The sequence below is a fragment of the Bufo gargarizans genome, chromosome 1, assembly GCF_014858855.1.
Source record: "Bufo gargarizans isolate SCDJY-AF-19 chromosome 1, ASM1485885v1, whole genome shotgun sequence".
Taxonomy (NCBI): domain Eukaryota; kingdom Metazoa; phylum Chordata; class Amphibia; order Anura; family Bufonidae; genus Bufo; species Bufo gargarizans.
In genome coordinates this window covers 158183693-158196541 of record NC_058080.1, presented here as the reverse complement: position 1 = coordinate 158196541, position 12849 = coordinate 158183693, and the positions used below count along the sequence as shown (strand labels likewise).

General features: G+C 40.6%; 1 protein-coding gene across 1 annotated transcript in view; it reads left to right on the top strand.

Annotated features, from left to right (window-relative positions):
* Positions 1-11651, top strand: part of TLL1 (tolloid like 1) — a 136698-nt gene extending 125047 nt beyond the window's left edge. The window contains exons 19-22 of the mRNA XM_044296618.1: positions 3379-3506; positions 7107-7320; positions 8406-8656; positions 9480-11651. Of these exons, the coding sequence (XP_044152553.1) occupies positions 3379-3506; positions 7107-7320; positions 8406-8656; positions 9480-9611 (725 nt within the window). The 3' untranslated portion in view covers positions 9612-11651. The remainder of the gene's footprint in view (positions 1-3378; positions 3507-7106; positions 7321-8405; positions 8657-9479) is intronic.
* The last annotated feature ends 1198 nt before the right edge of the window (positions 11652-12849 follow it).

Genomic DNA, 12849 nt, shown 5'->3' with positions numbered 1-12849 from the left:
TGGCCGCTAGCACATCCACAATACCTAGTCCCCATAGCTCTGTGTGCTTTTATTGTGTAAAAAGACTGATTTGATACATATGCAAATTAACCTGAGATGAGTCCTGTCCCTGACTTATCTCACATACAGGACTCATCTCGGTAATTTGCATATGTTTTAAATCGTTTTTTTACACAATAAAAGCACACAGAGCTATGGGGACTGGGTATTGCAGATGTGCTAGCTGCCATCTAGCAACCCATGTCCTCAGCTCTATGCACAAAATCCCGGTGACAGGTTCCCTTTAAATGACCACTAGCAACTATTGTTAGTCCTTTTTTTGAATGATCATTGCCTAATGTACCTGCAGATGAGCATTACGATTGTCGGGAAGCAAGTGTTCCTTCTCGTCAGTGGAGACTGCTGCTATTACATGCAGTATGGGGAGGATATTGCCATCGCTCGTCCCAATACAGAATCCTTATTTGCCAGATGTAGAGCGTGATTAGACAGCACGATCTGCCGCTGGCAAACAATGATTATTATTTTTTTAGCCTGCATAAAAAATGTGATTACCCAATGAATTAGTGTTTGCTCGGTCATCCGGTCATTGGCGGCACTTTTACACAGGCAGATCTTCACTATCGAGCATTCTTACGAACGCTCGTTAGCAATGAGCTGGCAGATCCTCTGCACGTCTAATACAGCCCTAAGATCATTACATACATGTAGGAATTATATGGCAACAAGTCTAATGAAGCCGAATTTGTGTAAATGGTCATAATGGCTGGCATCTTTGGAAGTTACCAACAAAACGTTTTTCCAGTGGAATCGCTGGTATTGCTACAATGATGGCAATGAGATAGTAATGATGGGAAATAATTTTTCTTGCTCCCTTCCTAGAAAAGCTTCTCGGTATCATAATTCAGTGCTCAGTCTTGCATTCTGGGTAGGGATATCTGTCTGTGTGCAGCCTGGATCATCTTTAGGGTTCATTCACGCATCCGTATGTGTTTTGCGGATCTGCAAAACACGGACACCGGCAATGTGCGTTCCGCATTTTGCGGACCGCACATCGCTGGCGCTTTCATAGAAAATGCCTTTTCTTGTCTGCAATTGCGGACCAGAATGGGACATGTTCTATTTTTATTTTTTGCAGATCCTGAAGTGCGGATGCGGACAGCACATTCCGGCACCCATTGAAAATGGGGCCGCACCTGTTTGCAAAATTGCGGAACGGATGTGGATCCATTTTGTGGATGTATGAATGGATTCTAAGGGAGTGTATTAGCATGAACATTTATGCTAGATTGTGGGGGTTCGACCCCTGGGATTCCCAGTGATCTCTGCTGGTTCCCCCTTTTTTTCCCCCCCATCCATAGCTAGGAGCGCTGTAGTCTCTAGTTCTGTGGCTGAGTGGATTTACTGATATTTGAGCAATTTTTTTTATTTATTTTTTTCAGACAAGTATACAGTTTTAAATTCTTTAACACATTGCACAATGACTTGTGCTTTAACATTATTAACTATTAAAATGGATCTATCATCATTTGTCAACATATTATAGGGGCTGGCGCTCTGTCAGCCCAAATGCCATATTCATAAGGGGAGCTCTGACTGCCAGTGACTGGCATCTGCCTTGTATCTTCATGTACACATTATGACTGCACGTCATGGAGGGTGAGAGGAACCGGAGGAGTGCTCTTCTCATGAATACTGAAGTCTCACAACTAGGAGTACACTGCATTTTTGTTTAAATGCTATTAATGTTTATTGGTCTTGCACCAAATGTATAAATTAAGCACAATACATGTTATATAGGTAATAAAGCTATCCAAGGGGTACATTATAAATTGTCATGAAAAACATGAGTAAATGTAGAATTTATAAATTATTTTATTTATCTAGTTAAAGAAGAGCTCTCACAAAATTGTTTATTCTCTGACCTGCAAGAAAGGTCCATGAAGTCCTCTGTAGTGAATGTAAACTCTCTGATGTCCAACTGACACAGGAGAGGAAGTCAGTTACTTCTCTATTCATTCCTATGAGACTGACATTGAGGCTCCCATAGGAATACATAGAGAAACTGTCTTCCTGTCCTCATATAAGATGCTGTCAGTTGGAAAGTCATCGCTGATCACATGACACAGCTGAGCAGCAGAAGGGAGGGGATAGCTCACAAATACAGACACTGGTAAGAAGATTACCTTCACTACAGGTTACATCATGAACCTTTCTAGCAGGTCAGAGAATAACACTTCTTCTTCTTTAAGCTCTTCCCAATGAGGGTACCCAGACCACAGCAGGAGGAAGAGGCGAGTAAACTGATTTTGGCTTGCTCAGAAATTCTGATGCAGTGAATAAAAATCTCAGGCTGAACATAGCACTGAGTGAAAATTAAGATGCATTAAAGGGGTTGTCTGCTTTTTAAATTATTGAATCTGAACGAGCTATCCCATTGAAGTGAAAGGGACGGCCTAGTTGTAATTACGTTGCTCGCTGCTGCAATGTCGATGGCGAGCATATAAACAGAGAAGAGAACATGGCACTTGTACAAGCGTTATGTTCTTTTCCTACAGCTGATCGACGGGGGTGTTGGGAGTTGGCCCCCCCGCCAGTCTCATATTGGTGAACTATCCTGAGAATAGGCCATCAATATTACAAAAGCCAACAACCCCTTTTTAAGATTCCCTCAAATGACTTAGTGGTTGTTCAGCCTTGACAACGACAGCCACTTTGGTCCAGACCTGTGCCTTGAATCCATTAAACATAACAAAATTATAATAAAAGCTCACCTGTCCGCTGTCTAGCCATGGTTCCATTATCTGCTGCTTTCAGGCTCTGTAAATCCAAAAACAGCTGGGTCCCATGCCCCCTGCAGCCAGTGACAGGCCTCTGCGGCTTGCCACTCTGACCACTGAGGCCTTTGATTAGCTGCAGTGTTCATGGGACCCAGGCGTTTCCTGGTACTGCGAGGACTGATAACAGCCAGGAGCCGAGCAGTGACGGGACCACGACTGACAGGTGGGTTTTCTTTTGTATTTATTTATATTCAGGGGTACAGGTCTAGGCCAAAGGGGCTGTCAGCTCGCAGTGGTATAAGGTTCTATTGCTATTATACATAGTCACACAGGTCCTAGAGAGGGAATACATAATAATGAAAAAGCAATTTAGCCCCTTGGACCATTAGAAAGAGGTCGTGGATTATGCTGCAAGAACTTGGAAGTGGAAATATTACATAAAATATGCCACATTTGACTTGTGAACTACACACTTATTGTAATTAATACGTTTTGTACTAAAACAGGTGTTAAACAATTCCGTCCTTTAAGTGAAGGAATGTATCAGTCTCTAAGACTATGAACGCCAATATAACAAGTCATGTATTTCCCTACACAGCTGAATGCGAGCACAGAATTCATAGCCCTAATGGAGTGATAACAAGCCCCAACTGGCCAGACAAGTATCCAAGTCGGAAAGAATGCACTTGGGAAATAAGTGCCACTCCAGGCCATAGGGTTAAACTAGTAAGTACTTGCATGCGTATAATAGCTTAAATGTGAAAAAAATAATTAACAATGTGACTATCATTTTAGATTTATCCTGTATACTTACTAATGTATTCTTATTACCCATATTGCCTCCTTTACTAGTTTTACATTTTTCCATCACATTATACACTGCTTGTTTCCATGGTTATGACCACCCTGCAATCCATCAGTGGTGGCCATCCTGCACACTATAGGAAAAAGATCAGCCTCGCAAGTGCACATAGGCTGGCACCGTTTCCTATAATGTGCAGGCACGGCCACCGCTGATGGATTGCAGGGTGGTTGTAACTATGGAAACAAGCAATGTATAATGTGATGGAAAAATGAATGAAGCCAGCAAAGGAGGCAATATGGACAATCACAATACATTAGTAAGTGCCTTGTATTAACTTTGTCTACTTGATAAATGCAATTTGCTGAAGCGACACAACTCATTTAAAGTATGTATAAATAGCTGTCCTTAGATCTATAAAGATTAACTGTGTCCTTATCTTCGCTGCACATGCCCCAAATCTAAAAGACGATGGCAAGTGCACAAAACCTAAAATGGCTCGAGCCCCGTATAGAGGCTTTCCCAGCCGAATGGCCATAGTGACTATTCACCCAAGTGGCTCCAGGTCCAAGAGTCCAAGAACCTCCTTTGCATGCAGCACCCATGCCCTTCAAAGTAGTTCTGTTCCAGAATGCAGGTACTGGTTATAGAAAGAGCTATGAATAGGCTGCATACACACTGTAAGGCAATGCTGAGGGTTTGGGGCCCAAGTCCTCCTGACTGTTATGGAAAGAGGTGTTGGTTCACAACATTAAAATCCTAGTAGTGCATGTTACATTTCAGCCCCATGAGTCTTTATGAACCAAATGTATAAGAGGAACAATACACTGAAAGCTTGCAGGCATATGTGAGTATTCCACACTTGTGTTCAGAAAAGACAGCTGCAGAATTTTACTTGAACAGGCATTGGCTGTACAGATTGTTTTTGAGGAAAAGGAAGCCGATTTTCATTTATTTACCAGTGTACGGGCCAAAATCTCAATTACGTCAGTGCTAGTAACATTACATTTACGTACATAAGTACATACATACATCCAAGCCTGTCTTTCAGATTAAGAATTACCCCAGGAGACACATTTAGGAGCTGGCTACTTATTAAAAAAGGCGTAAAAACTGGTAGTTCTGGACAATGTTTATTTAGGACAACAATCAGCATATTGACCGTTATGATATTTGTGTCAGTGTGTCTGCTGGGGTAGCACAGATCTGGTCTGTGCATTGATCCCATGTTCACTGGTAGCATTCTGTATAAGAAATAACAATGTCCCCGTACTAGATGCATACTGCAAAAGTCATCTCGCTGCTTAATCTCTTCTTTAAGGCTGGGTTCAAACCTGAGCGTTTTACAGCGCATTCAAACGCGCTGTAAAACGCTCAACACATGAAAACCAATGCTTCCCTATGGCCCTGGTTCACACTTGAGCGGTTTACAGCGCGTTTGAACGCGCTGAAAAACGCCCTATGCTCAAAAAAGTTCTTGAGCTTCCTTGGGGCGTTTTGTCGCACGTTCCCGTACATAGACTTTCGGGAACGCGCAATAATGGGCGTTCGCTTGTCTCTGTATGCGCGATTGTAAACGCCGGTACAAGCGCGCATACAGAGCGCTCCTTTCAGAACACTCAAGTGTGAACCCAGTGTAAAGGTGAACTTAAAGGCCAAACAGCCGACAGCAGGTTATAGAGCAGGAGGAGCTGAGCTATAGTTCTATGGGAAGATTCACACAAACGTATCGGTTTTGGCGGATCCACAAAACATCCGTGCCATCCACGTTGTCAGTGATTTTTTTTATATTTTTTTTATATGCGGACCTATAGACTTCAGTGGGCTTGCCTGGTCCACATCATGGATCAAAGTAGTGCATGTCCCCATGATATATTTTTTACTGATCCATGGTTAGTGAAAAAAAAATACTGAAATGTGAAGACATTTCAATGGGTGCGTGTACTGTCCAGCACACATCGGTGACAAAAATGTGAACGAGGCCTAAATCTGCAATCGGTAAAAAAAAACTGATTAGAAAAAAGGATGTTTATCATCTGGTTTTAACTAGCAGAAAACATTTTTGGTGACACATTTTCTTTAAGAATTTCTCAGAACCGGCTTTACAATCATTGTGGCCAGGGACTGGAAAAGAGTGACCGCTGCCTGAGAAGAGTTATAGGTCACGTTACACTGACAATTGGGAAGAAAGCGTTCGTTCCAGAAAATTGCGTGCTTGTCGGTGGAGGTGAAGGGCTGCATTTACATACACGGATCACCTCCACTGTATGGAGATGAGCAATTCCTCATACAAATTGCTGCCCAGAAAGGATGATTGAGGTGTCCGCAATTCAGATAATTTCCCCTGATGAACAAGTGTTTTGCTCGTTCATTGAGTGATCTGCGACACCTTTACATGGGCAGATTATTGGGAATGAACATTTTGGGCAATTGGGCAGTCTAAGGCTACTTTCACACTTGCGGCAGAGTGATCCGGCAAACAGTTCCGGCACTGGAACTGCCTGCCGGATCAGGCAATCTGCATGCAAATGGACAGCATTTGTAGGCGGATGCGGATGCGGATCCGTCTTACAAATGCGTTGCAAGAACTGATCCGTCTCTCCGTATGTCATCCGAAGAAACAGATCCGTTATATATAAAAAAAAAAAATCCAGATTTTTACCGGTCTGCGCATGCACAGACCGGAGAGACTGCATTCTGGCAACTGATCTAGAATTTTGGATGGAGATAATTCCGCATAATTCTGCGGTATTTCCTCCGTCGAAAACGCCGTTCAGTGACTGAACTGAAGACAGCCTGATGCATCCTGAACGGATTTCTCTCCATTCAGAATGCATTAGGATAAAAGTGATCAAATCTTTTCAGGTAGAAAAGTAAAACTCTAGTGTGAAAGTGCCCTAAATGTTCCTTTAGGTACGTATTGCCTTGGTTTTAAGATTCATCTTTTTAAGCTGATAAAATGTATTGTCATCACTTGTATCTATATATATATATATATATATATATATATATATATATATATATATATATATATATATATATATATATATATATATATATATACATATACACACAGGAAAAATGGCGGCACTGGAACACAATCAAAGAAAAAGAGGGTGCACGTCTCCAGGGGAATAGGCTTCTTACCCCAATGTATAATCCAGAAAAGTAGGCGGCACTCTGATAAAGATGACAAAAGGTTCTAGTGAAGAACCGAAACGTTGCACCACCTGGGTGAATAAAGTTCACTTGTCATCTTTATCGGAGTGCCGCCTACTTTTCTGGATTATATATTTACAAAGAAACTGAAAACGACTTACAGCAACGGTCATAAAATTGCTTATATTGCATTCATCATGTACAGTCTAGGCTGACCAATGTGAAAACTATTTGGTCTCAATGACATGCATGCTTTACTCATATCCGTGGAGAAGTGTTCAAGGTGTACTCGCATCTAGCAAAGCCATTCTTTATAGCGTCTCATAGGCTGTGCCCTGTTTCATGTACATCTGTTTTTACAATAGGCATTTGGCGAATTTGAGATTGAGCAGCATCAAGAGTGTGCTTATGACCATCTGGAGATTTTTGATGGTGAGACAGAGAAGTCTTCTATCCTGGGACGATTATGTGGTAATAAGATCCCAGAGCCTTTGGTTGCCACAGGAAATAAGATGTTTCTCCGTTTTGTGTCGGACGCATCCGTACAACGGAAAGGTTTTCAGGCCACGCATTCCACAGGTCAGTAGGAAATGATGTTTAACCGAGCTGAGGAAACACACATGTGTGAGTAACGTAACCAAGTTTAGTGGGAAAGTAAACGAAAGCATCCTTGGAAAAATCACAATAAAGTGTAAGATAAAATTACTTTACTCACCTGCATAACATTTGAATAGAATATTTAACTAAACATATTCTAAAATTAACAGAATATAGAAAAAATCTCCCCAAATCCATAATGTGTTGGGTAAAATGGGCTATTGTACCCTGACCATTTTTTGTCTCTATCCTTGGATACTGTTTCTCACAATTTTCTGAGGATATAAAGCAATACTTTTGTTCTTGGGCTACTTTCACACACTTGCGGCAGGACGGATCCGGCACCCTGTTCACCCTGTCGGATCCGTCCTTCCGCTGTTTCACTCCGGCGCAGTTCGCGGTCAGAGACTGCCGTACTAAAGTCGGACATGCAGGACTTTTAGTCCTGCCGTACTGCGCTGGAGCGCCGCCCCCATTATAGTCAATGGGGACGGAGCGGCGGTCCAGTGGCACGGCGAAACAGCGGAAGGACGGATCCGACAGGGTTAACAGCCTGCCGGATCCGTCCTGCCGCAAGTGTGAAAGTACCCTTAGAAGCTATGCAAGAACAGACGTTTCCATCAAAACCCTGTGCTGCGACATCTCTAACTAACTAAAGGTCTAGATGTTTTTTTAAGGAGAAGATAATTCATGTGTCCTCAAAAACATTAAGAAATATTATTAAAATGTGTTTTTATTTAATACAACAATGTTGCGTTATGGCGACATCTAGTGGTAAGCTTCGCATGTATAGCTTTGGATTTCTGTTTCATCTTTTATGACATAAAATATTGCTAAGTGTTCAGATGTTTCGGTTTGAAGTTGCTGTCTCTACTTTTTTTTTTCTTTTTTTTAACACATTAACACTTTAAAATGATACATAGCAACAAAATTAAAATGATTGTCAGCTATAAAAAGTATAGCTTGAAGTTAGTGTCTGTATAGGATTTTGCTGTAGGCCTGCTTTTTAGCAATTTTCCAAATATCCTGAATTTGTGTATTGATGTCTATATGTGCATGTTTTACAGAGTGCGGAGGTAGACTGAAACCAGAATCAAAGCCAAGAGACTTGTTTTCACATGCTCAGTTTGGAGACAACAATTACCCAGTCCAAGCAGATTGTGAGTGGTTGTTGGTGACAGAAAGAGGTCTTCGGGTTGAACTTGGCTTCCCAACATTTGAGGTGGAAGAAGAAGCAGACTGTGGTTATGACTATATGGAGCTCTTTGATGGCCACGATACATCTGCAATGCGGCTAGGACGTTTCTGTGGATCAGGGGTGAGTCCATTCATCATGTATAAAAGGCACACTTTTATATGTTGAGGCCCTAAATTTACGCATTAGTCTAGTTTAGAAGTTATTCCAAACAGACAATTTCAACAAAAAAGAACATTTGTTGGTTGAAATGTAACAATGAACGAGAATCACAGTGTCATTGAACATGTACGTGTATAGGCAGCTTGAACAACTGTAATGGCCAATATATGCTAAAATGTGCTCTTCAATCTGCCTAATAGATGAAGGTCCATAAAAGGGTTCTGCCAAGTTTTCAAGTTATCTCCCATCCACAGGCTAAGTGATAACTGATTGGTGGGGTTCTGTCTGCGAGGACCCCCATTGATCCCAAGAACAGCAGTCGCATTTCCCCTGTCCTGATGGTGCAACAGGTTGAGCATGCAACATGCCACTCTATTTATTCTCCATGGGACTGCCAGGAATAGCTTGGCTCTGTACTCGCCATTCTCTCTGGCAGTCCTTTAGAGAGTGACTGGAGTGGTAGTATCCGCGCATAAGACCCCTGTTCTTGGGATCGGTGGGGGTTCCAGTGGTTGGACAAACCTTTTAACAAGATGAAACCTTTTTTTTAACTCTGAATTCCCCAATAATGCCTTTGTTGTGATTCAGATGTATTGATCAGTGTTTCACTTGTATGTATACAGTATATTCAAAGAGAAGTGTAATTTCTATGTCATTTTACTAATGTAAGGGGTGTGCTTGTCACTGTATAAATCCAAGTAATGCATACACATGCCCATTTCTTGTTTGGAAGATTGCTTCCATGTCATATAAAGATACTTCAACCTCTTTTTATCTATTTTAGCCTCCAGAAGAAATTATATCCAGCGGGGATGCAATCCTAATTCATTTCCATACTGATGATACAATCAGCAAGAAGGGATTTCATATACGATACAAAAGCGTGACGTATCAAGAGACCCTACACACCAAATAACACATGAAACCTCTGCAGCTGAAAAATGGGGGATTGAAGGCCGCACATGTGAACTTTGAAAAGGAAGTTTTTTTTTTTTTTTTTTTTTAACGTTATTAGTACAAAGGTTTTATATCGTAATTAGAATTGGAAGCATCAACATAAGGAACTGCACTGGCCAGTCATGGACGAATTATTGTAGCAAAAGACGTTGATAAAATGGTCTCAAGTGCACTACCATAGCAGACGTTGAACAAAGAGTTTTTGCATGCTGCTAGGGAAGCTTTTGGGGAATTCACAAAAAATGACAACTTATAGGATTGTGTGCAATATATTGGTTTTTATGTTCTTGCTTTCAACAACCTAAAATTGACACAGGAGGAGGTTGTACGTCTTACGGCGGTTTCAGGATATATTCACAGGCACAAAATAAAAAGTGGTGATTTCAACAGAGAATATTTATATTCGATAGAAGCCATTCTGAGTTCCTTTTTTGTGAATTTCCCTATAAGTGCTTTCATACTTAGCTTGACATTTGTCAATGCTCCCTGCAAGATCACTCTGCAACGTTCATTGAAAGTCATCCCAAGGACAGCTCTATCTTGTGACTATTGTCTGAGAAGAAATAGAAGACAAGATGAAAAGTTCCTGCAGGCCACTGACTCATGTGTTCACAGAATTCCTCAGACTGGACTTTTGTGCTTTGCAGGCAGCTTATCATGCAAACAAAATGGCATACAGAATGCGAAATAAGAAGATCTTTAGGAGATGTTCGGGAACCCGGTCAGGACTCCTCCATTTATCCAGTTACACAAAGATGCTTAGGATGTGCGAACTTAAAGCCTCTTTGTCTCCACACAGACGTCTGCTTTACATCCGAGAAAACAGCCACTTTTGTTCCTTTCGTTATAACCATCATTTATATGAATGTAACATTCTCTTTCCTCCACTACATTCATAGTGTGAATGCTGTTCAGTAAAGGATGTTTTCAATTTACTCCTCTAACATGCCATATGTTGTAATGCACTGTTACAAACATAATCAGGGACTTGTTAGTGGTTTTCAAGTCTGTCCTACTTCTCAGACTCCTTGTTTTCTGAGTGGAATAAAAGTAAAAAATAAAATGAAGTTGCAGTCAGGAACTATAATCGGCTAAATTGCAAAACACGAAATCCAGACTCCAGTTTCAGTATCCATCTTTATAATGGCTGCTATTTCATTAGTGTGTAATTATTAAGGACAAACTTTAATTCAGACTCCCATTAAATGCAGAGATTTCAGTAGTGGCTGTACAAAAAAAGGCCTTAGACTATATATTCCGCTTATACATAACATGTTGTTGGATGAAATCTCCAATGGTGCTATATCCGTTATGAAAACACACTACAAATATTCTGATAAAGAAAAAAAATATATATAGAATTGAGCCAACAAAAGCGAGAATTATGAATGTGTCCTATGACCGTCTACAATCCATGACTAAAGACTCCTGAAGTATATGGAGAACTCCTTGCAATTTTAGCTCTGCGTCCTGTGGAACAACAATTGTTGCCTTAGAATTCTTGCACATGATCGAAGCGATCTTCTTGTAGATACATCTGTAATTTGATATGCCTCTGGACAACTTTAACATATGTTACAAAGGATCTTTAAGGACATTTTAGACATAGCTCGAGCATATACTGTATATATAACATGCTGCTTCCTCGGTAGGTGTACTGTGTTCTTTTTAAACTGTTCTGTTATGTGCTTTTAGACATTGTACAGCCATGATGTATCTGCTATTGTCAATTTGTATGAATGTACATGTTCCAGGTGTGTGAAATATCTTGTATAGTCGACCAGTTCATTGTTACGTTATGTGCCAAATGGTTTTATTTTTAATATTTTTTCCTATCAACAGTAGCAACTTTTTATTTAAAGTTGTCATATGCAGATAGCTATGGTTTATTTAAGAGATTGATTCCTGTATGTTTTATTAAATACAAATCTGGTTTTGATATGCATCAAACATCTGTTATCTCACTGCAACATTCACTGGCACTAATAAAATGTTTTATTCCTTTAAAATACATCAGCTTAAGAAGTGAGCAGTGTGTATGTTTTAACCCCTATGATCTATAGGGTACTTAATCTTTGAACAGCTTTATCTATTTTCATTTCTTAGACATATTGTAAGTCATTTATAAACAGTATGCATACAAAAGTCAAATTTTTTTTTGCAAAAATTGTGGCATTTTAATTTTTCACCACTCACCACACTATTAAAAAATAAATAAAAAAAATCTTGGAGCTTAGCAGCTACCACAGCCTGACACATTTACTATAATTTACAGTAGAAAACAAAGAAATTAAAACCAAGATACATGTCAGCTCCCACTGTAGCTGGTGTATATTTCAGTTTCTGGCACATGAATATCCACTACTCACAAAGTTAGGGATATTTGGCTTTCGTGTAAAATTTATGTAAAACGTAAAAAGTTCATGCTATAGTGATTTATGAAAGTAGGGTATTTAGCTAGAAGCATGCAATGGAGATTTACTCATCTCAAACAATTTATTGAAACAAAATCCAACAACAGTGGTGGGTATACCCCCACAAAAATGTCAGTGTCTCAATAACTTGTCATGTGGCCTTGAGCATCAGTTACAGCTTGAAAACGTCTCATGCTGTTTACAAGTCGACTTATTATCTGCTGAGGCATGGCATCCCACTCTTTGTGAAGGGCGGCCCTCAAGTCATTGAGGTTCTGGGTTAGAGTTATGAGCCTCAACACGGCGACTCAGCTGATCCTGTAGGTTTTTTCGATGGGATTCAGGTCTGGAGAAAGTGCAGGGCACTTCATTTGAGGTACCCCAGTCTCCAGTAGCCATTCCCTAATGATTCGACCTCAATGAGCTGGCGCATTGTTGCCCATGAAGATGAAATTAGGCCTGTGTTGTTCATGTAGAGGCACAATGACTGGTGATATTAGCAATATAATTCAAGTAGTATGGGCTTGTCACTGTACCATTCACAAAGTGTAGGGAAGTTCTGTATCGAGTAGACACACCTGCCCACACTGTAACACCACCACCACAGGCTTGTCTGGTGACAACAGTAGCTGATACATGGTGCTCTCCTTGATGTCTCAAACATAGTTGGCAGCACGCTGAGCAGAATCGACTTTAATCAGTGAACAGCACTGAGGCCAACTGGTCCCTCATCCAGCATAAATGCTCCCTGGCCTATGCAAGACTATGACTCCTGTGGTCAGG